A 24,937-nucleotide genomic window follows, 5' to 3' on the forward strand; every position below is an offset into this window, starting at 1 on the left:
GGAGCGGCGGCGGCGCCATGGCGGGTCTGCTCTTGGGGCGCGCCGTGCGGCGGGCGGCGGGGGCGGCGGCGGCCTGGCCCCTGGGCGGGAGCGCGAGGCGCCTGAGCCGGGAGCAGAGCGGGGCCGGAGAGGCGCCCAGGTTTGCACGGGTTGCAGCGTCACGTCTGAAGGTTTCCTTGCTTAGCCGGGAGGAAGCGCCGTGGAAGCGGGGTGGGGGGGGGGGCGAGGCGCGCGAAGAAAAGCGTGATTGGGGGAGGCGCCTCTGTTACTTCTAAAACCAGAAACGTGAAGGGTTGGCTTTAAAAAGGCGCGCTCGTGGTGGACGTTGCATTGATCCTCATTTGAAAGTCGATTGCATCATGTGTTGTGTCTTAATTTTTGTTAACTAAATAGTTCATGTGAATATGCAAAGGGAATGAATGTAAAGGACCATTTCCCTCTCCTCTTCCTCTGCAGCATGGATGCCAAGCCCAGGAAAACAACCCAAATCCCCAAGTTATACACGAAAACAGGAGACCAAGGTAGCAGCATCCTGCCAGCGGAGGCAGGTCTCCGATCCACCCGGCTATTCCTTGGCCCATGAGAGCACCATGGTGCCACAAGGGGCATTTTTGACAGCCTTAGAATGACTGATGGAATCGGCTGCTTGTCTCTGCTTCAAATATATATCTACACACAGAAACAAATGGAAAATATTTTATAATGTACCTGTGACATGTTGTTAACAAAAGAAAACACAAGAGATTGTAAAATATGAGATGCTTTGCTCAGATTCTTTTTTAATAATAATAATACATTTGAGTGGGGATACTGTATTAGTAAGGGACGTGGGTGGCGCTGTGGGTTAAACCACAGAGCCTAGGACTTGCCAATCAGAAGGTCGGCAGTTCGAATCCCCGTGACAGGGTGAGTTCCCATTGCTCGGTCCCTGCTCCTGCCAACCTAGCAGTTTGAAAGCACATCAAAGTGCAAGTAGATAAATAGGTACCGCTCTGGCGGGAAGGTAAACGGCATTTCCGTGCGTTGCTCTGGTTCGCCAGAAGCGGCTTAGTCATGCTGGCCACATGACCCGGAAGCTGTACGCCGGCTCCCTCGGCCAGTAAAGCGAGATGAGCGCCGCAACCCCAGAGTCAGCCACGACTGGACCTAATGGTCAGGGGTCCCTTTACCTTTACTGTATTAGTGCAAATACTGTGAAGCCTACTGTCCCAAGTGATTCCTTGCCTGGGCGAATGAGTCACTGCAGAGAAATTCCGTGGTCTTTCATTGGAGTCAGTTGCCACATTCAGCTGCCAGTCATTGGGGCTACAGAAATCAATCGTTGCACATGCACGTGTGAACAGGGCTTTGGGCACTTGGGTGTGAGCCGCTTCATATTTTTCTCACTGTTATCATCTTGCATGGTTTTCAAAAGGGTTTTCCAGCACATTCACTGGAGAGAGGAGAGCAAAAGATGACCAGATCTTTGATGCCCTGGGAACACTCGATGAACTGAGTTCAGCCATAGGGTAACCAAAAGACTGTCAATTATTTCTTCAATTTATAAGAATGTTTCAGAGAATAATAGACTGCCAGTTTGTTTCTGGGTCTGATTCAAAGTAATCACATTTGTGTTCAAAGCCCTAAACAACTCGATTCCTGAAAGACCCCCTCCTTTCAGAACCCTTCCGTATATTAAGATCAACAGGCACTTGGGATGTTGGTGGTGGCCCAGGAGGAGAGGGCCTTCTCAGGCAGCCCCTCAGCTGTTGAGTTCCCTCCCCACAGGTGCGGCTGGCACCTTCACTTTATGGCTTTGGACCTTTGGCACCTGAGACATGGTTTTTAGGACCCACCCAATTACTGTGACATTAATAAGCTTTAACCTTTTTAACTCTGAATTTTTAAATTGTTGAATTTCACCCTGGGACTTGCTGGTGAAAGGTGGGTAATAAAAAAATTGAATAGTGCTAATTTGATATGAAAGAAAGCAGTTCTGTCATGGGAAGCAAGGAGAGCCTCTCATTTTCCCCAGCAGCTGTTCTTGCTGGTTGGCAGCAGGCAGCATATTTCCTTGCACAACCTTATTCCCTGGCATAACCTTATTCTGAGCCCCACCCTGTTACCTGATTAACAAAGAGCAGTGCCAAAACCTTTTATTAAGTGAAATGAAACCTGCCAGGCAGCATGGTCCAGGGTGGAGAGGGGAGTGACAGGAGCCTGTTGGAACTGGAGTAGAGGCCTCGCCCTGTGACAGCTGCCCACAGCCCTGACTCGCCATTTGTGTCCTGCCTTGGTGATGTCAGAGGAGCAGGCTGTGCCTGGCCCTGCTTCCCGGCTCCAGGGGACATCATCTCGCCCTGCAAGAGTGCTGCAGTCTTTTGCCAGATGTTGGAGGAGGTTATTCCAAACCCCCCCCCCAAAAAAAACATCTCTGGAATGAGCTTTCCCAGAGGGAATCTGTGGTAGTTTTCTAGATGTTGGATTCCAGCTGTGGAGAGTTGCAGTTCAACCACATCTGGAGGGTCAGAGATGTTCCCTCACCCCCACATTGGACAATTTTTTTTGGGGGGGGGGGTCTTTTTCAGTGGCTGCTAGGCAAGGATGGCTCTATGGAACCTTCAAGTTGGGAGGCAGTCTACCTCAGTAATTCCACATGCTGGAGAGCAATAATGGGAGTGGCTGTTGCCTTCCTGTTCTGCTTCTGTGCTTCTTGGAAGCATTTGGTTGGCCACTTAAGGGCAAGCAATGCTAGACCAGATGTTCTGGTCTAATCCTGCAGGTCTCATCTCATATGAAGAGCCGGGAACAGATTGTGTCTGCCCTGAACCAATTTCCTGTCTGTCTGAACATGAGAAGGCCATGCACCTCTCATGAAGAAATGTTCTTGCTCTCACATCACAATAGTTCTTTGGGGAAACTTGACAATTCAACTGGTTTCAGGCTTGTTTGTAGTGCCTCCACAAGAGGTAAACCTCTCATACGAACAGCATCGTATGATGCTGCATTTACCTATATCTCAGGGTAAAATCTCTCCTATTTTACTGCAGGCTAAGTGCTGAATTTGGCAGTGAAGGAGGCCACTCGTTTGTGCAGGAACTTCACCAGGTAAGAAATAGCTGTATCCCCGTCACTGACAGCATCCGCATACAAGGACTGCCTTCCTGGATCAGACCAAAGGACCCTCTTGTCCAGCTCTTGGGCTAAGAGTAGACAGCAAGAGAAACTTTAAGACTTTTCATTCGTGTTCTTTTTATATACAGTATGGGCGGGGTATAAATAATACAGTGGTACCTCTAGATACGAACGGGATCCGTTCCGGAGCCCCGTTCGCATCTAGAGGTAAACGTAACTAGCGACAGCACACCTGCGCATGCACGCGTTGCTTTTCGCCGCTTCTGCACATGCACGTGACGTCATTTTGAGCATCTTAGAATCATAGAGTTGGAATAGACCACAAGGGCCATCGAGTCCAACCCCCTGCCAAGCAGGAAACACCATCAGAGCACTCCTGACATATGGTTGTCAAGCCTCTGCTTAAAGACCTCCAAAGAAGGAGACTCCACCACACTCCTTGGCAGCAAATTCCACTGTCGAACAGCTCTTACTGTCAGGAAGTTCTTCCTAATGTTTAGGTGGAATCTTCTTTCTTGTAGTTTGGATCCATTGCTCCGTGTCCGCTTCTCTGGAGCAGCAGAAAACAACCTTTCTCCCTCCTCTATATGACATCCTTTTATATATTTGAACATGGCTATCATATCACCCCTTAACCTCCTCTTCTCCAGGCTAAGCATGCCCAGCTCCCTTAGCCGTTCCTCATAAGGCATCGTTTCCAGGCCTTTGACCATTTTGGTTGCCCTCCTCTGGGCACGTTCCAGTTTGTCAGTGTCCTTCTTGAACTGTGGTGCCCAGAACTGGACACAGTACTCCAGGTGAGGTCTGACCAGAGCAGAATACAGTGGCACTATTACTTCCCTTGATCTAGATGCTACACTCCTATTGATGCAGCCCAGAATTGCATTGGCTTTTTTAGCTGCCGCGTCACACTGTTGGCTCATGTCAAGTTTGTGGTCAACCAAGACTCCTAGATCCTTTTCACATGTACTGCTCTCAAGCCAGGTGTCCCCCATCTTGTATTTGTGCCTCTCATTTTTTTTGCCCAAGTGCAATACTTTACATTTCTCCCTGTTAAAGTTCATCTTGTTTGTTTTGGCCCAGTTCTCTGCACATGCGCAAGCGGTGAAACCCGAAAGTAACGCACTCCGTTACTTCCGGGTTGCTGAGGAGCGCAACTCAAACGCGCTCAACTCGAAGCGTATTTAACCCGAGGTATGACTGTAAGTTGTTGTATTGTTACTGTGTGTTGCTTAATTTATATATTTGCTACTCTACTAGTAGATTTTTATTGAAGAAGAGCCCTGCCAATGGCCCATCTCAGCCAGCATTCTGTTCTCACAGTTGCCAACCAGTCGCTTGTAGGAAACTCTCAAGCACAAGTGCTCTCCTCCCCCTCCCTGCCTGAGGTGTCCCACAGCCGGTGTTTGGAAGTCTCACTCAATGAAGAGGCAGAGCACAGATAGCCTCTCCTCCCTAAATTTGTCCTATCCTTTCTTAAAGCCCTCCAAGTTGGGGGCCATCAATGCTTCCTATGGGAGCGATAAATTCAGTAAATTGTAATGGCTGGCAACAGTTGCTAGCATTCGGTCATTGGGGATATCCTATCACTGAGCATCTTGTGCGGAGGTGTTCTGCCTAAGAGCTGTTGGCCTAACTCTTGTCCATCTGCTTGTGTAAGTTAAGGCAAGGGCAGGGAGCCAGCAGTTGTCGTCCTCTTGCAGATGTGGCTGGATCCCACCTCCCACCATCCCTGCCCATTGGCCATGCTGGTCGGGCTGATAGGAGCTGGAGTGCAGCTTCATCTGCCAGAGGAGGACCACCACAGTTTCCCACCCCCTGATGGAGCCAGTGGTGGTGGGCGTTCCAAAGCCTCTTCCGATTTAGGTCAGAGAACTCTGCCCATTCTTTGGCACCTTCAGAGACATGAAGGCGGGCCAAACCGAGAATTAAAACTGCTTTCTGAATGTCTCGCCATCTGTGCAAAAATAGTGCTCATCCCAAACACCTTTGCTCTGTTTTGTTTCCGCAGGTCCAGTGTGTGCTGCAGGATGCCGGCTCCAACGTGGCAACTCCCATATCCTCAGCCAGGGAGTCACATTTAAGTAATTGGAACCTAGTATAGATCTTCATTTTTAAAAATAAGCTAACTGCTGCCCTTTTTGAAATGGTTTTGCTGCCATTGCTTTTGGGGATGTTTTGCTGGACAACGGAAGGAAGTACTCTGTCCATGAAACCTTTGTTTATGTGGCTTATTTAAATTGGTTTTTTATTGCATTTACACCCCATTCCTTTCTTTCTTCCTGGCAGGGCCCTAGGCAAGGGTCTGACTGGACCCAGACCTGCCAAGCTTCAGCCATGTCAAGCTCCCTCAGACCATGCCCTGGAACAGAAACTCACAAGCCTCCATTGTGGTTTCTTAGTGGGGGGAAATGCTTTTTCCGCAAAGATTTTGATGCATGCCTTAAAAGCATTGCATATGAATATATCCCAAGTATAAATGTATCTAATAAACGTTGACTTGCTAGGTTGCCAAATGCACAAGTTGGCCATAGTGCTTCTGCTTGTTAGGGCTGCCCACTTACTTAAACCCTGTTTAAAAATGCAAGATGGCATTTTAACCATTTTGGGGGGAAATGCTCTGTGCATGCTCAGAGGTGCTTGAGGTATTCCAGGACTCAGCACTGGAACCCACACAGGCCCCAAGACCCAGGCTCAAGCCTCCTTCATTTTAGCAAGGTTGATGCGCCACGTGGTGGCAGCCCCTATCCTGCGACTTAAGCAGGGGAATGAAGAAGCCAGGGCTTCGCTTTGTGGGCGACTCCTTGGTTGGCTGGTCCACTCAGCCGTGTCTCTTCTTCTGCAGAGCGAACGTCGTTCAGTGGAAAGCCCATTCTGGAGCTGGAGGCCTGGATCGATCACTACTCTGAGCAGCTTCCACCACTCACAGCTTTCATTTTACCCGTAGGTATTTTGCGTGTTCCGTTGTGCTCCGTCTGTGAGGAGGTCACAAAGCAGAGGCCTTGCAGCACAGAAGGGGGGGGGCAGACAACTCTTGGTTTCCACTGGCCAGATTCCCATCAGGAACAGTGTCACAGGGCTGTGAGTGACAGGTGGCTCAGCCACCCAGATTCTTGTGCGGGGTTCCTGCTGGGGCCTTTGGGAAGCTCTGAGCCATTGATCAGGCTGCTTAGTTCTGGGTTCGGGTGCATGGATCCTGCCCCCCAACACACACACCAGCTGATGCAAAGGGAGAATGATCCTGCTCGCCCCTGGGTGTGCCAGGGAACACTTTGATGCAGCCAGACCAAGCAAGATTCCTCCCCTTTTGCACCAGAAAAAAGTATTCCTCCCTCTCTCATGATGCTAGAACTTGGGGACACCCATGAGTTTCTGTAGTTCCTTTTTACAGCAATCTGAGTTGGGGGCCATCACAAACCACTTTAACTGCTACCTAAATCCCAAGCTTGCTGTAAGGCCCTGGGCTAATCACTCCCCTCAGGCTCACACAGAATTATAGAATTGTGGAGCTGGCGGGGACCCCAAAGATAATCTAATCCAACCCCCTGCTGGGCAGGAATCACAGCTAACAGCTAGTTCACAGCACTTTCCTTAGGGCGTGTTTTCACAGACACTCCTCCTGACTTCTGTGGGAAGGTAGCCAAAATGGTTGCATTGGCTGCAAATGCTCCTGTTCCTGCTTCAGGCGAGGGCTTGCAGCTCCACAGGTCTCAGGTTCAGTCCCCAGCCTGCCCTGTCTCAAAAGTATCAGGGAAAGACTGCTCTCTGCTGAGGACCCCGGGGCGCTCTCATCAGTCAGAGCAGATGGACAGTTACCATATGAGCAACGCAGCTGCAAACTGGTAGCTTGTTTACATCACATGATGTGACTAGCTGTGGGAAAGAATTTTCCCGGAAGTTCACAGGCTTGAAAAGTCTTTGTGTAGTGTGTAATATGAGACCTTCCTCTTGCGTATGTACAGGAAGTCTTAGCCACTTGCTAGATGAAGTCTGAACTGATCGGACATGTTTTCTGTAGTGCTGTAAAGTCAGAAATAAAAGGATGTAAATAGATTTCTGACTATCTCTTTTCTCTTGCTGATATGCAAGGGGGGAGGGGGTGTGCATTTTCCACGCTGGGAAATGTCGCCTATCAAAATCTCCCTGGTGTGTCCGGGATGTCAGCCAGAGGAAAATTACCGGTAAAGAAGCTCCGAGAGCAGAGAAGGGGGGCCAGCCTCTCCCGAGGGGGCTTGTTTTCCAACAGTTGGATGGGCCTGACCCTGGCATAAGGCAGATCTGGATGTTTTGTTTAATGTCATTTCAGTCTGGCGGCAAAAGCAGCACTGCTCTCCATCTCTCCAGAGCCATCTGCCGCCGAGCCGAGAGGTGGTAAGTGAGCAACTGCACTGACAAAGCCATGAGAACCCCCTGCTGCCCTGAGTGAGCTGTCTGGGCTGCCAACCTCTCTTGTTCAGTCTTCGCTGGCATGTCAGCCTTGTAAGGCTTGCATGAAAATTGTTTGGAAACGACCACAGGTGCTCCCCAGCAATGCTGGGGGAGGGCACGGATCAGAGTTTGTACTGTGCAGCAAGACAAGGAAGTGTTTGCCAAAAGAGACCCTGAGTTCTGCAGGAGCCGTTAATGGCCAGTGCAAACTAATTGTGGGTACTCCCCCCCCCCCTTTAAATGCACAGTTGGTTTGGAGCAGAGAATTTGGAGCATTTAGCAAATAATGTTTTTGGCACCTTAGGATCTGGCAGAACAAGGCAAAATTTACTCATGCCGATGGGGGGCATGAAAGGTGGTTTTGGATCCAATTATATCAGCTGTAGTGATGACTGTCTTCCTTTTCTCTTCTGCAGTGTGATTCCTTTGGTGAAAATGGGAGAAGCAGATGCAGACGTGGCCAGGTTTTTGAACAGGTAACTTGGAACTGTTCCTTTTGACAAAGCTGGGATGGGGGGGGCAGGGGGAATGTGTCTAGACTCTAGTGGATCACACAGTCAAGGCACCAGATAAGGGCTTCTCTGCACCTCCTTTCCTGGCCACTGGCCCTGCTGGTTTCTGGGGCTGATCTAGTAGAGAGCAGGATGGGGAAGGCTGCTCTTCCCTGGGTACTTCTTGCTGGATATCTCCTACTGAGACAAGGGGATGGGATGAGAGTCCCTTTTGCATCTATTTTGGGAGCCCTGCCCCTTTGGTTCCATAGTGCCCCTTGGTTCCTAGTGCCCCCCAACCCTATAGAAAGCAGTATTCAAAATAGCAGTTTGCATAACCCACTAAAGAAGATAGCACTAAGATTCAAAACAGTAACAACTAATTCCCCCTTTATTCAAAATCCATTTGAAACTATTTAGTTTAATTAATTCAACACAACTGATGAATTTGATCCAGTGGTACCAGCTTTTCAGAGTCTGATAGTCATTTTATGCCAGTTTGGGAACTACTGGTCTACCTTGGAGCACTTACATGGACCTTGCTGACTGTCCTGCGGAGACCAAACAGTCTTGTCTTTTCTCTTCCAACAACTTGGAGGAAAGGGAGTGGGAGATTAATGCAGGGGTAGCCAAAATGATGCCCTGTCCATGTTGTTGAACTCCAGCTCCCAGCATGGCCACTGATGGGGGGTGATGGGAATCGTAGTCAAATGACATCTGGAAGGCTCCACCTGGATCACTTTGTGCTTAAGCTGGGAAGTGGAGAGGAGGAAGCGTGGAAGCTGAGATTTGGGGCAGTGGAAGGAGACATCTGGAGTCTGCTGGTCTTTGAGAGAGGATGGTGGGGAAGAGATGTCCTTTCTCTAGGTGCACACCCTGTAGGCATACCCAAATTGCTAGTGCTTCCCTGCTCCACATGCGGAAGGTGTTTTGGGAAGGGCTGTAGTTCCATGCAGGCTTGACATGCAGAAGGTCCAAAGTTTCGCCCCTGGCATCTTCAGGTAAAAGGGGCTGTTGGCAGGTGATGGGGAAGGGACCCTTCTCTGGCAGAGAGCTGCTGCAACCAGTTGGAAAGGACAAATACTCTGCCCCGTTTTAAGGTAGGTAGTGTCATCATGGAGCATGCACAGGTAACTTCTCACAGCCTGTTTGACTCGTTCTCCCTGTTTTGGGGAGGGGGTCATGCAGCAGCCAGATTACCGTGGCTAAACGTGGCCTTCTGCCATATCCCATTGCTATAGATGCTGGTTCTCGTTCAGTGCCTGCCTCCTCCACTGAAATTGCAGGCCTCACGGGGGCTGGATTTTACTTTGGTACCTGGCAACTGCCTAAGTCAGCCTTCCCCAACTGGCTACCTTAGATTTTAGTCTGAAGCACCTGGCGGACATCCAGTTAGGGGAGGGGGAGCACATCCATTCCTCTACCTTTTTGATTGGCTACATGTGCAGGGACATCTTCCTCCTTCCAGCCCTAGACGCTGCCCCACCCTTAGGGTAGACGTGCCCATTACAAGCTCTTATCCTGTACAGAGATGGACAACAGCTTTTTTCTCCCGTTCCTTAGACTGAGCGACTACTTATTTGTTCTTGCCCGCTATGCTGCAATGAAGGAAGGGAAGCAGGAGAAGATCTACACCAGAACGGAGTAGGGAGCAGAGGCCCTCTGATGCAAGAGGTGGACTGCCAGGCTTTCAGACAGAGGACTGGACAAGATGGAAGATTGCTTGCAGTTTCAAACTGAGCTCTTGAAATCTACTCCGGAAAGCTTATTTAAAGCTTGCGGCTCCAGTCTTGCTCCATTTTGAGACCAGCTTGCTAAGAGAACTTGGAGCGTTCACTATGAATAGACTTCAGCTGCATTTATTGACATGTGCTGATAAAAGGAGAGGGGAGAAGCACATGCCACGCCTGATGTGTTGCAGAGCCCTTCTCCGCAAGAGGTGTTCTGTTGCCAGAGGCACTTGGCGCTTTGGCTCAGATTGACTTGCAGACCACAGCCTCTGTTACACTTCCTTGTCCTCTTTTTCTTTTTGAGGTCATCATTGAATCCATCAACACTTTGGCAGGAGACGCAGCATCTCAAGCACAGCAAAGTTCTGCCATTGTAACCTTTGTGCAGAGATATCCTGGAAACGGCTATTGAGAGGAGGGAGGCAGCAGTGGGCATCACCAGATGGGAGCTTTGGGATGCAGCTCAGCTGCCAGAGGGCTTCTGCTTTTTCCCTTTTGTCAGCAGGACTCCCAATTTTTCATTTGCCTCTCAGTGGCTGCCATTTAACATACCCGACCCTTCCTCTTCAGGGTCTGTTGAACTGTTCAGAGACATACCTCCGCTTCAGTCATGGGAATCTCTGTTGTACGTTTCCTCACACTGCTGTAGGTTTCTTTGAAACAGAAGCCAATTTTTACGAAGTGGGGAGGGAGAAACCCACCTCCCTATGACTATATTGAACCAATCTGTCAAGTTTATTTCCAACATGGAGAATATGCTGTAAAATGCTAGGATACAGGAGGGCCAAGATAAAATATTTTATTAATCTCCTATGGCAAACTTTCCTCTCCCCACCTCATGACACAGACATGCAAGGCATTGTTTTGGGGTGGGGGTGATGTTAGACCCCTGACAGCTTGCATAGCCTTCCTTGTTTGGGAAAGCCACACCATGCCCAACTGTTGTGGGCTAGAACAGCCAAACTCTTTCAACATATTTAGTACACAATCACTATTTGCACATCTGTTCTGAAAATGTATACATGGAGGAAGCAGTTCATCAGAGGGTGAAGGAGACCACTGGGAGGGGGTGCTGTATAGTGTCACCCCCCCATTCCTACTCTATTGGAGAGATTCTACTGGAGAGCTTGCCCCATGCCACCCCAACATTCCTTCACCAACTGGCATCCTCTAGATGTTTTGCACTATAACTCCCATGGGCCCCACCCAGCACAGATCTGGGCTGTTGGGAACTGTCATCCAAAACATCCAAAAGGCTGTCATAGAGTATCCTGCAACTTCTGTAGTGCAATACTGCCTGATCCATTAAGAGAATGCTTAATGTCTAGCATTTAAAACATGAGACACACATTCTTCTGCAACATTCAAAGCAAAATCAAGAAAAGGTGGGGATTTGGGTTTTCAGTTAACAGGTTCATGCTTGAGAGTGTTCTCTGGGCCCAGCCCTTCACTAGAATTATTTTAAAAAACAAGCAACTATTTTACACCTCAAGGCTAAAGATTCGCAATAGTGGAATAATCAAGGTTAGAAAGCATTAAATGGGGCTTCTGCAAAAAGAAAAACAATAAAACCAGTAAAACCCAACATTCTTAAAATATTTTGCATTTGATTACAGTTCAATCCCTTCCTTCCCACTCATATTCAGATCCCCAGGATTCCTTGGGTGGGAGACTGAGCTGATCACAAATCTACTTGGAGAGAAGGAAGACCCTGCACAAGGTGACCTTTCTCCCTTGCTTCCTGGCGTTTATTCATTCCAAAGACATCAACCCATTTGTGGCAAAGCAGAGACCAGGACCAGGACAAGTCCAGTCCCTGAAAGATGCCCTATGCTTTGCACATGGTCCAATCAGATTCAGCAAAAGGTGGATCCCTGGGGAGAAATATCACCTTGTGGGGACGTTTTTTCTCTTCCCTTTGGGCACATCTGGGATTGTGGGAGATGTCAAAGAAGGGGAGCTTGGGAAGGACAAGTGCACAAATGAATGTGAATACAGAGCAAGCAATGAATAACGAGCAACCTCAGCATAAACTCCTTTGCAATTACAGAGTTTAATGGAGTTGCTGTTCCTGAACGGAAATTGAGAAGCTATTCAGCATAGCAAAGTCCCTGAGAGGTTAGAGCAGGGAACTGCTCTCAGCTGCACAGGAGCCTCTGCAGATTAGCTCAGCCACTAAATGTTCCAGCGGGCTCTGCCAACTGAGGCCCTAAGAGGAGTTCCCTGCCAATGGGCCCTTGGCCCATCCTCCCAGTTCCACCATCCCCAGCCGATGGTCAGAAAGGAGGGCACCAGGTTGGTGAAGGCTGCTCTCTGACATCTGACAAGCTGCAGGCCCACAACTAGCAAAAATCTGCCACGGGGGAGGAATTCCACATCACAAACCTGTGCTCCCCACATAGCGGGAAGCTCATTTGGGGGCCTGCAGGCAAACGTGTATTCAGACCGAGAGTCAATGCGAAGCAGTTTGGCAAGCTGTGGGAAAGTCGCAGGCGACAAAACCTGGGCAGAGAGAGAGGAACACAAAAAACATGAAGAGAAAGCTCCTGCAATCTCATGGGGCTCCTGAGTTGAGCAGCCTCAAGCCTGTTTTTCAGAAGCCAAAGTGGGAGGGAAAAGCCAGCTCCCGACCATCGTTCCACAGTGTTTTGCCAGAGTCTGACCTGGCCTGGCCCACAGCAAGGTCCAACTATTTGCCCAAGATAAAAATTATCCACAGGGCACACACCCTGGGCCCATGAGTAGTTTGTGTGACCCTGCCTGCCCTGTGTGCATTAGGCATGGCCCCCCTCCAAGGACAATGCGCAGGCTTGGCTCTTGATGCTACATTTAATGGCAGGCCAGCTGCGTTTCCAAGGAGGTCCTCCTTGCAGAGTTGCGTCCAGCGGCATCAGAGCGATGCCGGACCCCAGGCCAGAGCTGCAGCCTGCTCAGGCGGCCATTTACCAAGGTATAGCCCTGAGAGCCCATCCAGCTCTTGAGAGCGTGGGCTAGGAGAGCTCAAAGCCTGTGTTCATGCTGATGGCGTAGCGCAGCTTCTCCCGCAGAACGCTCTTCTTGCTGTAGTTGGGCAACTTGAGGAGGTTGAAGCAGGTCGAGGAGGTGGGCAGTCGCCCGCCCGGCTCTTTCTTCCGGATGGTGAAGAAGCCCCGCAGGACGCTGCCCAGGGTGTCCCCCGTGTCCTGGGGAGAGAAACAGAGGGCTTGGGGTGCCACAAACACACGCGCCTGGCGAGCGCTGCAGGCTGAACAAAGCATCTTGCCCAGAAGGCCCTTGGGACCCCAACAGAGCAGCCTGTTCCAGGCAGGGTCCTCACTATTTCCACATCAGAGAATAACTGCTCTCTCTAGAGCAGAGCGAGGGGACCAGCCCCAAAGGACAGGCCTGCCTTATGGTACGCGATTCAGCTGGGAGCTGCTTTGCATCACCTTTGGTGTTTGGTGGTTACAGAGCATCATGGCTGAGACAGGCCTGCTGGTGGCCTAGGTCACATTCACACCACTTTGCAGTCATGGCTCTCCACCCCCAGGAATTCTGGGAGCCGTAGTTTGTGATGGGTGCTGAGGAGCTGTGAGGAGGCCCCTATTGCCCACACAGAGCTACAGTTCTTAGAGCAGTCTATAGATCAATCCATCCCTCTTCACAGAGAACTCGGAAACTCCATGAGGGGAATAGGGAGTCTCCTATCAATTCCTGGCACCCTGAACAAATTGTAACCCCCATAATTATTTTGGGGAAGCCATGACTGTTTAAAGTGTTACCCTAGTAACACCTAAACTGGCCTTAAACTCCCCAGTTGCTGCCTGGCCCTTGGCTGTCCCTCTACTTCTGCCATTAGCCTCACTGTTGAGACCCTGGATTCCTCCCACACAGCTGATTTCTCCGCAAAACACATGATCCAGTTAAGTAAATCTAAAAGGGCTCACAACCTGAACCGGGGTGGGGGGTGGGGAGCTGAATTGGGAGAAAGATCTCCCTCCATCCTCCTCCCCAACATTCCCCCTCAAGGTTCCAGGGCTGTCCTCTACAGACAAGCCTGGGATCCTCCTTTCAGCTGAACCAGGCCAGTGGCTCCTGCAGCCCAGCCTCCTGTTCTCACAGTGGCCAACCAGACGTCGCCATGTGAAGCCCTCAAGCAGGACCTGAGCACAAGAGCACTTCCCTCCACCACCTCATGGTACTCGGAAGTATCTGGTGTGCCTAGTAGGCCCTGATAGCTCTCTTCTCCAAGAATTTGTCTAATTCCGTGAACTGTGACTCCTTTAAGGGAGGGTGGAGCCAGCAGACACTTCCCTGCCAGGAAGGAGACCATGGTACCTGCAGGGAACACAGGAGGTCAAGGCTCGCCAGCTTGGCTCATGCACACACCTGGTCATCGGATACTTCCACGCAGCGGATGGAGAAGGGGGGCTTGAGGTAGGCAAAGCCCAGCAGTGGCGGCCGAGAACAGCTGGTAACAAACTGGCACAGGAGAGGAAAAAGAGCAAGGGGAAGGGGGAGACATGTACTGGATCAGGCTGGCTCTTCAACTGGGGTGCAGCACCATTGTTGAGGGGCTGCCCCACATTTATTATTATTGTTTTATTGTATTTAAATCCAACCTCCCCCCCCAAGGAGCTCAAGGCAGCATGTCCATGGTTCTCCCTCTCGTCATTGGAGCCCCACAACAACCCTGCGAGGTAGGTATGGCTGAGCGTGAGAGTGGGCCAAGGTCACCTAGTGAGCTGCATGTCCAAGTGGGGAATGGATTCCTGGTCTAGATTGATCAAAGTCCTTTCTCTGTCCGAAGCAGCCTTTATGTGCCTGCATTTAAACAAGCTGGGACCCCAGTTTGTACCAGAGCAAGGCCTTTGGGTGCCTGCGTTCCTCAGCATTCCCAGATGGGGGTAGGAAAGAGTCTACTTTGAAACCTGGCGAGCCACTGCCAGTCAGTGCAGGCAACACAGAGCTACGTAAGAAGAGCAGACCTCAGTATAAGGCAGCTCCAATGTTACAGCAGCCCTTTACGGTGGATCATGAAGACCAAAATCTTGCTTTCTCTTTAGGGGAAAGACCACAGGTAACCATATATACAGTGCATATCAGAAGCACTCAGAAGACCAGCAAGAAACTACACTTGCGGGAATCAGAGTTGGAAGGGACCACAAGGATCATCTAGTCCAAACCCCCTGCAATGCAGGAATATTTCATCCAACATGGGGCTCAAACCCACGACCCTGAGATTAAGAGTCTCATGCTCTACTGACTGAGCTGTCCACATGTACACAAGTGACTAAGGTCCATGAATGACCAACCTGGTGGACTCCCAACTCCCATTATCCATGACTATTGGTCATGCTGGCTGAGGCCAGTGGGAGCCAGAAGCCCAACATCTGGAGGGCCCCAGGCCTGCTTGGTCACTCTTGTTTTACACGTGTGTGTGTGTGTGTGTGCGCGCGTGCACACACACACACACACACACACACACACACACACACACACAGCGCTTACCTTAAGAAACATGGCTCTTTCATCAGGGTTAAAATCATTGGCTAGGATATCCCAAAGCCAAATGATGACTCGGTGACTGCCATGGAAGCCCCCGTAGTACACAGTGTGCTTCCTAAGGAAGAAGAGACAAAAAATCAAGTGGAGTTCATAGGTCACTGAAGTCACTAGATCAAAGGAAGGACTATAGCTCTGCCCCAACTTCCTGTTGCCACATGAAAGCTGCTGGTGGGACCATTATGCAAATAAGGAAGGTGAATTGCAGAGGGGGTCCCCCCCTTGCTCACTTCCCATGGGACACCCACCCACCAATGACTACTTTCAACTGGAAACACTGAAACTTCACTGTATGGTGACTCAAGCCAGAAGAGAAGGAGGTCAGCATTAACCTTCAGCACCCTAATGACCTTTGATATTCCCATGATTACCTCTTCCAAATGTGCCCCACACCCATGGTCAAAACCGGACACTCTGCCGCAGATAAACCTGAAAGGACTTGCCCTTTGCTGCCCCTGATGTGTGGGGCTCCCCCACCCCGCATGGATGGGTGGATGGAGACACACACACTCCCTCTCCTCTCCAGCCTTTCAAATCCCTCCTCAAAGTTTTTGGGCTTTATGAACTTACACATGGCATGGACAGAGGGGAGAGAGAAAAGTGTGCCTCCCTCTTTCTTAACAATAGAGCTTGTGGACATCCTATGAAGCAGAATGTGGAAAGAGACACCCCCCCCCTCCTCCCTTACTTCAAGTCTTCGAGGTCTATCTCAGCGTTGTCACCCGATATCAGCCTTTGCAACTCAGGGGCAGAGAAGACACGGATCCACTCGGGCTTGATGATTGAGCGGAAGCCGCTGATGAAGGCAGCCGCCTGGCTTTTGATCTGCGTGTGCATCCGGAAGTGGGCCATAAGGTGGATGTAGCTGATCCTGGCGTGGGGGACAGAAAGGCACCCATATTTATCTATCCATCCACCCATCCTTCCATCCCTATATACATAAAATGTAAGGCTGTCATCACACAGCCCCCATAAGAGGACCTGCAGTGCCTCATCCCAATCATGTATTGGCATGAAGTCAGGGCACAGGAAGGTAGCAGTAGAGAAAGCAGGTTTCAGAATGGCAGGTTTAGGTTTAAATAACGCAGGGACAAAGGGACACAGAGAAGCTGCAAGACAGGGTTTGGATGAGGTGAAAAGGAATGGGGTGGGGGACTGGTAAATGGAGTGGAGGTTTGGGGGGGTGTTGGTGAGCAATGTGGTCAGGGTGGCAGTCCCTGGTGTGCATTTCAGAGAGAGGGTGGACATGGCTAGCACACCATTCCCATCCTAAGGGTGGGGGAGGAATGGCCCCCTCATCGCAGGGCAGAGTGGTTAGGGTTAGGGTTAGTTCAGAAAGGCTCAAGAGGATTCCCCATAGAATCATAGAGTTGGAATAGACCACAAGGGCCAACGAGTCCAACCCCCTGCCAAGCAGGAAACACCATCAGAGCACTCCTGACATGGTTGTCAAGCCTCTGCTTAAAGACCTCCAAAGAAGGAGACTCCACCACACTCCTTGGCAGCAAATTCCACTGTCGAACAGCTCTTACTGTCAGGAAGTTCTTCCTAATGTTTAGGTGGAATCTTCTTTCTTGTAGTTTGGATCCATTGCTCCGTGTCCGCTTCTCTGGAGCAGCAGAAAACAACCTTTCTCCCTCCTCTATATGACATCCTTTTATATATTTGAACATGACTATCATATCACCCCTTAACCTCCTCTTCTCCAGGCTAAACATGCCCAGCTCCCTTAGCCATTCCTCATAAGGCATCGTTTCCAGGCCTTTGACCATTTTGGTTGCCCTCCTCTGGACACGTTCCAGTTTGTCAGTGTCCTTCTTGAACTGTGGTGCCCAGAACTGGACACAGTACTCCAGGTGAGGTCTGACCAGAGCAGAATACAGTGGCACTATTACTTCCCTTGATCTAGATGCTATACTCCTATTGATGCAGCCCAGAATTGCATTGGCTTTTTTAGCTGCCGCGTCACACTGTTGGCTCATGTCAAGTTTGTGGTCAACCAAGACTCCTAGAACCTTTTCACATGTACTGCTCTCAAGCCAGGTGTCCCCCATCTTGTATTTGTGCCTCTCATTTTTTTTTGCCCAAGTGCAATACTTTACTGTTAAAGTTAAAGTTAAAGTTCATCTTGTTTGTTTTGGCCCAGTTCTCTAATCTGTCAAGGTCGTTTTGAAGTGTGATCCTGTCCTCTGGGGTGTTAGCCACCCCTCCCAGTTTGGTGTCATCTGCAAATTTGATCAGGATTTCCCATCCTGTTCTCGTTCCACAGAGCAGCCCATGTGGCAAGACAGACCATGGGGAGCTCCCAGTGAGCAACTTTCCCCAACAAGGACTGGAAGTCAAACTTCTGCCTCCAAGTTCTCCTCTCAGAGTATGCCACTTTTGAAACAGTTTCCAAAGGAGTTTGAGATCAGCTGAGCCACAAGGTCAAAAGGAAGATCCCACGGGCCACACAGAAGCACTTGGGGCAAAGCAAATGCAGCGCTCTGGATGCTGCCGCAGCTAATGCTTCCCAAGGACGGCTTCCTGTGAAAAATGGCAGCAGTCCAACTGCAGCACAAGGAGCGCAGGATCCTTCCAGTCACATACAACAGGGCCATTAGGTGCAAACACAAGGCAGCTGCTGCAGGAAATCCCACCCACCAGGGCTGATTCAAGCGTGTCATGGGGCAATGGAACTCCCACAACCCGATATTTAAAAAGAAAGGTTGGAACACTGCTTTGAATTTTTTATATCTAACAAAAAGGCAAGGTTTCCACCTCCTGAGTTACAAATGTTAGTAGGTCAAAGTGCTAGCAGGTAAAACTCCCACCACATCCTGGAAATATTCCATTTCCCAAAGTTCTTCTGGCAATCTGGATAGCTAGGGTGACGCAAGCACCTCGTTCCAACGTCTTGCCTGGTGTGGGAGTCACTTGGCCACTGGGGGTACCCTTTCCGCCTCAACATGTTCTGTCCCCCCTTTGGGAAGGGGACAGAATGCAGCCCCAGGGGGATCAGGGCTGGTAAGTGCTCACTTACTTGTTTTCGTTGGTTACAGGGATGGTTTTCCCTCCTGGAATAAGTTCGTGGCAAACAAGCTAGAAAAACGGTGGGGTTGGGAGGGAGAGAGAGAGATTACTTATTGCTTGTAATATACCATGGGAAGTTCAGGTCAGGAGGGGTGGGGCAGCTGGGGGTGTCACACCTTCTAGAGAGAATGGCCCTATGACACAGAGGCCCAGCCCCCCCCCCATCACAGGCTGAGTTGTTCTTTTTGGGGAGGGCGGAGGTGGGCCAGCTCCTGTGGGAAGGTTTGTACATGTTCATGTTCACACTTTATGTGTGTGGCAGAACTGTGGGTGCTGAGGGGGGTGGGGGAAGGATTCAAATCAATAAACAATGAAGAGCTAAGCTTTTTAGGAGACAGTGAGCAAAAAAATCTGAGTGGAAAAATGGGAAGTGTCAGCCCTGCCTGGCACAGGGCAATTCATGGAGCATTTGGCCAAGAGAGCTGGACTCAGAGTCCCAAGGGGGTGTCACTCCCTACAGGACCCGGAAAAGCAGAAAATGTGACAAAAAAAGATGGGGAGACTGGGAGGGAGCCCCACCTGGCCCATCACGTCTTCGTCATAGGAAAGCGTCAGGCCCAAGTCACTGATATCTCCATCGTAACGCTGAGAAGAGGGGAGAAAGAAAGAAGGGGAGAGTTTAAGTGCTGAGGCCGCTGAGTTTCCACCCTAACTGGCTGGGCTTCACTTCCTAGCACTCTCTCAGAATTCTGCTGCACGTGTCCAAATTAAGCTCAGCCAAATGCATTAATGTGCAATGCTGTATGTGATGAGTCTGGCTACGCAGAATCCCTGGCAGCTCTGACTCACCAATTCCTCTTACTTCCAACACTGCAATAGGCATCAGCCACTCACTGTCAACTCCCACTAGACGTTCACAGAGTCTAGAAACTTCTCTGGCATTCACAATTTCATTAAAAAACCCAATCTTCTCTAGATGCTGAATTTATCATTCAATTTAATGTTAATACATGTTGCTTAATGTGTGCTTACGATGTCTGACTGCAGAAGGAGACAGCCTGGCACACTGTTGGTTTAGCAGTTAGTTTCTGCTCCCTGGGCCAAGCGCAAGGAGACTGGGCCTAGTCAATGACTGGGAGAAAGACAATGGCAGACGTCTCACTCAGTTATCAGAACTGCATTTAGAGCAATCAGTTGCAAGCCCAAATCCCCTTGTGCTGGCTATAATTAAAGGAAGATAAAGAGAGACAAGTGGCCGGGCACCCATCAGGAGACGGTGCCCGCTGAACAAGGCACTGAGAGAAAGCCAAAAGGATGGCAAACAAACCTTGATGGAGGTCAGGTTTTTATAGAACTCTGAATCCAGTGAGGGAAGTTCATCCACAGAGCTGTAGAAGATGCTGTGATGATGTCCCAGCAGCTGACTCAGGAAGAAAGATGCAAAAGGAACATCCACCACAATCCCCTGCAAAGGGGGAGAAGGAAAACGGCTCAGAGAGCCACCAAGTAATCAGAGCCTGAAGACTGGAAGAAGCGATCTATATCCCATAACAAAAATCCTGGATGGTCCATTGGGAGAAGGGGGCACTGCCCCACCAGACCCAGCCTGCCCTCAGGCAGCGCCCCCCCTTTTTTATTTGCCTCCAGTCTAGTGTGTGGCAACATGGTCTTCCTGCATCTTCCTCCTGAGTCTCAGCTTTATTCCTGTCAAACTCAGGAGGGAGGAGGAGGATAAAACAAGAATTAGTTGGCCCCATTATTCCAGCTCCATCTCCTGCTAGCCTCCCTGCCTCCCCGCCCCCGACCCAATGGGCAAAAACGTTTCTCTTTAGGAAAGATGCTTGGGGTCCCGTACAAGAGCCAAACCACCCACAGAGGGCTGGCACTGGTTGTGCCAAAGGCAGCTGTTGAAAAAGGCCCCTCAGCCGCCACGCCCCTCCTACCTCATAGACGGCTTTTCCAAGCATCTTCCCAACAAACTCAAAGAGCTGGAGATAGTTCTCATGGATGTAGGACGTTGGGGAGGGATACAGCCTCTCATCGCCGCTGGTGGTCTACCCGGCACGTAGCAGCAGAGACAAGAGAGAGCAACATAAGCCTATGGCTGCCTGCATGGCCAGCTGGGGCTGTCTGACAAGACAGGGCTTGGGACAGGGTTCTGGCACCTTAAAGAGGTTGAGCGCAGGGTCAAAGACCTTCTTGATTATTTCCTCGAGGAACTCCTTGAAGACGCCGTCCTGGTCAATGCCGGCCTCATCCACTCCCAGGTCATTCACGAACTTCACCCGGATGACTCCCTTCATGGCGTTCTGAGACAGCTGGCGCAACTGTTCGTACCCATCCTGGGGAGAGGTGGCAAGTGCCACAAGGCCAGAAAGGTGGTGTTATGGGCTGGTTGGATGCAGAGGGGGAGGGGGGCACCAGCTGGGGAACCCTCAAAGGAAGAAGGCTTAGAGCCCGGGGAGTGGGGGTTGCACGACAATGGGGGTCAGAGGGAGAAAACCATGGGGAGGAAGTCTTGGAAGCAGAGACGGTAACAGGTTTGGTGAGCAGGAGGAGGCTGTGTCAGAGGGCAGTCCAGGTTCAGAGGCTGAAGTGGAGGCTGGAGAGGGGGGGGGGCAACTGCAGAAGAAGCCAAGGAGTTCCCTCCACCCTGCTGTAAACAGCTCCCCTCCCTTGAGTCTCCCAGAACACGGAAATGAATGAATAGGGCAGAGCAAAGAAAGACAAGGCAAAGAAGCCTCAGGTTGCTGGAGAAGGACCCAGGGGAGGAGTCTTAGAGGGCACTGGGAAGGCAGGGCCTTGCAACTGCCTCACTGGGGCAAGACCTACTGGGAAGAGTTGCTGTGACCACTAGGCCTGCTCCAGACTCGGGCTCCTAACAGGTGTGGGTGGGAGAACAGTTCATTGGTACGGACTGTGGCAGAACTCCCTTTGAAACCTGCGATAGTTTGCAACTAGGCTGGCTCAAAGTGAAATGTGGGCATGAGAAGGCTTCATTAGCTGCCTCAGTCCAAACAGGGCTGGGAGCCACTTGTCTCAAACCCTGGGGAGCTGAGGCCAGTCAAGGCCAAGAATCCTGAACCTTGTTTTCAGGAAGCGGCAAATCAAGAGGCTTCACAGAAAGGCTAGCAGAAAAAGAGGTGGTTTTCTTTGCACCACCTTCTAGAAGAAGCTACGCCACTCACCTCCAGCATGCGTGACCGGCGGATGGTGATGTGCGTGACATGAGGCGACGCAGAGCTGGTCTCCACCAGCCCCAGCTTCTCCTTCTCTTTTGTCACCATGTTCCGGAAGAGAAGAGCCCTCTGAAAATGTTCCAAAAGAACGCGCTTGTTCAAGAGCCATGTTGACTAAGTGCAAGGTCAGCCTCCCCCCCCCCCCCGGGGAACCTGCAGTTCCCCCCTCAAGAGACATCATCCTTGGCCACTGGCCAGGCCCACTGCTGGCAGGTGGGAGTCCCAGCCACATCTGGAAGGGAAAGAGCTGCAGGGCCAGAGGGAGGATTCTCCTTCCCTGGAGGGCCACCAGAACGCCAGCCTGAGCCTCCAGGGCAGATGCTCAGGAGCCTCTTCCTTGGGTCCACATTCAGCTACTGCTTTTCCCTGTAGGGCCCTGCTTTATTGTTATTTCTGGATTGCAACCCACCTCAACGATGCTGAAGAGACGCAGGATATATATGTTTTGATAACAAAACAGCAGCTGCTGCAGTTTTTTTTACTTCATTACAGATAGTGTTTCAACAAGCCTTCCCCAACCTAGTGCCCTCCAAATGCTGTTTTACTGCTTCAGTCCCACTGGCTTGTAGTCAAGAATAAGAGGAGCTGGAGTTCAGCAACATCCTGAGGGCAACAGATTGAGCAAGGCGAATTTGAACACATTTCATCACAACCACTTTATTACATTTATATCCCACTGTTCCTACGGGGAGCAAAAGGTGTCATACATACACTATTCTGCCCCTCCTCACAGCAACCCTATGAGGTCGGTCAGGCTGAGAGGCAGTGACTGGCCCCCAAGGTCACCCTGGGAGCTTCATGGCCGAGTGGGGAGTTGAACCCTGGTCTCAGCGCTGGATGACCAAATAGGCAGAGTGAGCACTGGCCTATGGGCCTCATGCCTTTCAGGGGCCCCGTGACAATGGATCAAAATAATATTGATTTGATCTTGAAAGATTTACAAGGAGTCCCCGAGATTTCGACTGCATAGGGGCCTCCACAGGGTTTAATCTGGCACTACCTGGTCATGCAGGTCCTGGTCTGCCACTCTAATCACTAGGCCACACTGGGCAGGCCCAAGGGGAACGCACTACACTAGTGGCCAAAAGTGTGGAAACCTTTTGGAGAAAGTGTATTTCCGAGGCTTGATGGCTCATAACACCCCCCATTTTTTTAGTAATACCATAAAATTATGTATCAATGGAAATATAATTTAATGAAGAATGCACTGCTACCATGTTTGTTCAATTATCTGCATTTCATCAAAAGTGATAGCCAAATAACCAGAAAAAAGGAGTGTTTAGAGAGCCAATCAGGTGTCATCTTGTTCTGGCAATGATGGCTCATAACACCACTTTTTTTTTGGAGTAGTATCATAAAATTATATATCAATGTAAAGATAATTTAATGAAGAATGTAATGCAATAACTTTTATGAAGTCTTATTTATTACAACAGCAGTCTAAAGAAGAAATGTGAAAAAATAAGATATACAAAAATTCTCACGTCAGTTAATACTTAGTAGGGTAACCTTTAGCCTTCCCATGAATTGAACCAAGTTTTTTAGTTTTGTAGCTGTAATAACATGCAACCAAGATTGAATTATTGCCTCTATTAATTGGGTTTTATTGCTGGGTTGCTTCTGACTAACACGTTTCTTTAGTCGGCTCCATAAATTTTCGATTGGGTTAAGGTCTGGGCTATGTACACGCCCCCATGTATAAGGTGCCCCCTATTTTTGAGGACTCAAATTTAAGAAAATGGGGGGAGATGACCCAGAGTTGTTGAGCATTGTTTTGGGGAGGATTGCCCAGAGTTGTTGAGCTTTTTCAGCGGGGATTGCACAAGGTTGTTGAGTTTTTTTCGGGAGAGGGGATCACTAACCCAAATGACAAACGCAGCAGCAGCCAATCCGAAACAGCACTTGACGCAGCCACCAATCACCAACAAAATGGCCGTTCCTGCTCACGGCTGCAACCAATCACCTGTCGCCCCCCCATCTGACGACCCCCCCCCCCTTTTTAACATTAGTAAAAGTAAAGGTAAAGGTACCCCTGCCCGTACGGGCCAGTCTTGACAGACTCTGGGGTTGTGCGCCTATCTCACTCAAGAGGCCGGGGGCCAGCGCTGTCCGGAGACACTTCCGGGTCACGTGGCCAGCGTGACAAAGCTGCATCTGGCGAGCCAGCGCAGCACACGGAAACGCCGTTTACCTTCCCGCCAGTAAGCGGTCCCTATTTATCTACTTGCACCCGGGGGTGCTTTCGAACTGCTGGTTGGCAGGCGCTGGGACCGAGCAACGGGAGCGCACCCCGCCGCGGGGATTCGAACCGCCGACCTTTCGATCGGCAAGCCCTTTTAACATTATTTTAGAGTAAAAAAAACCTAGTCTTATACACAGAAAAGTATGGTACATTCCCATTAATGACACAAATTCTGCCCACGCCTTTTTCTGTCATACAACTCCAAATCATAACACTAACTGGGTGTTTCACAAGTAGGATGTAAATCTTCTCCGATGCTCCTCCTCACCTATTTCATGCCATCACTACCAAGCAAGGGGATTTTGGTCTCATCACTCCAAATAACACTGTCCCATTGTTCCGCTGTCCTGTTAACATGGGTTTTAGACATGTTTAACCTTTTTATCCTTTGTTTGAGAGATAACAATGGCTTTTTCTTTGGAATTCTAACATTTAGACCATATTCCTGCAGTCTGCACCTGTCAGGGAACTGCCATCAGTGCCGGAGGGAGAGAGCAAAAGCCAGAGGGATTCCAGAGAGCGTCCAGGGATCGGGAGAAGCAGCCCATCTTCTGGGGAAGAGAACCAGCGTAGCACAAGTGGAGAAGGGGGGCAGATGGGGGAATCGGCGAGGCGGTCCCATGACTCCTTGCCGGGGACCAGCGGGGAGAGTAGGGGTCCTCCGTTGCCCATGCCCTCCTTGCGCAGAAGGCTTTCGCACAGAGAGAGTAGGAGGAGACTAGGCGTCAAAGAGCTTCTTTGCTGGAAGAAGTTTAAGAACGCCCACTGATGGATTCTGCCAACGATTGAGTCAGCCATGGGTAAGTGGCTGTCCGGACAGAAAAGGTTCACTTAGGTGTTTGCACCCAGCCGGGGAGATAAGCACCGGCTTACGCACGAGCAACCCCTAGAACCATTACAGCACCAAACAGTCCTTGCACTCAACTTCACAATACAACGCACCATGTCATCTTTTATACACCCAGATTATTTTATTCTGTCACGCAGGCACAGTCTCTCAATTCTTCTATCATCACTTTTCCTGCCTTTACCTGCTTCTTCAAAAATTTAGAAATGCCACCTTTTGTTAAGTTTCCATCAATTTTTCTTCTAATTTCTTCATAACTGTAGCCTTGTTCACTTAATAGTACAATTTTA

The 24,937-nt window shown here is 50.1% G+C and overlaps 2 protein-coding genes across 7 annotated transcripts in view; one reads left to right on the top strand and one right to left on the bottom strand.

Moving 5' to 3' along the window:
* The first annotated feature begins 4 nt into the window (after positions 1–4).
* On the top strand, positions 5–10,574 carry MMAB (metabolism of cobalamin associated B). 3 transcript variants are annotated; one of them, XM_028704952.2, is made up of 9 exons: positions 5–139; positions 457–521; positions 1,415–1,508; positions 3,030–3,087; positions 5,126–5,198; positions 5,960–6,057; positions 7,421–7,485; positions 7,959–8,018; positions 9,597–10,574. In XM_028704952.2, exons 1-9 carry the CDS (start codon positions 18–20, stop codon positions 9,679–9,681), a joined length of 720 nt encoding a protein of 239 aa, XP_028560785.2. In that variant the 5' UTR covers positions 5–17; the 3' UTR covers positions 9,682–10,574. The 3 variants fall into 3 exon arrangements, with proteins under 3 accessions (XP_028560785.2, XP_077773859.1, XP_077773860.1); XM_077917733.1 differs by lacking the exon at positions 9,597–10,574 and adding an exon at positions 9,035–9,133; XM_077917734.1 differs by lacking the exons at positions 7,421–7,485; positions 9,597–10,574 and adding an exon at positions 9,035–9,133.
* Positions 8,407–24,937, bottom strand: part of UBE3B (ubiquitin protein ligase E3B) — a 32,967-nt gene continuing 16,436 nt past the window's right edge. For all 4 annotated transcript variants that reach the window (XM_028704941.2, XM_028704942.2, XM_028704940.2 and 1 more), the window contains 10 exons: positions 21,508–21,627; positions 20,485–20,661; positions 20,263–20,373; positions 19,647–19,784; positions 18,899–18,964; positions 18,330–18,388; positions 15,996–16,178; positions 15,254–15,365; positions 14,132–14,224; positions 8,407–12,945 (listed from right to left, as the gene is read on the bottom strand). In XM_028704941.2, coding sequence (XP_028560774.2) covers positions 12,754–12,945; positions 14,132–14,224; positions 15,254–15,365; positions 15,996–16,178; positions 18,330–18,388; positions 18,899–18,964; positions 19,647–19,784; positions 20,263–20,373; positions 20,485–20,661; positions 21,508–21,627 — 1,251 coding nt within the window. In that variant the 3' untranslated portion in view covers positions 8,407–12,753. The remainder of the gene's footprint in view (positions 12,946–14,131; positions 14,225–15,253; positions 15,366–15,995; positions 16,179–18,329; positions 18,389–18,898; positions 18,965–19,646; positions 19,785–20,262; positions 20,374–20,484; positions 20,662–21,507; positions 21,628–24,937) is intronic.

The sequence above is a fragment of the Podarcis muralis genome, chromosome 13 (genome assembly GCF_964188315.1).
Source record: "Podarcis muralis chromosome 13, rPodMur119.hap1.1, whole genome shotgun sequence".
In the NCBI taxonomy this organism is placed as follows: Eukaryota; Metazoa; Chordata; class Lepidosauria; order Squamata; family Lacertidae; genus Podarcis; species Podarcis muralis.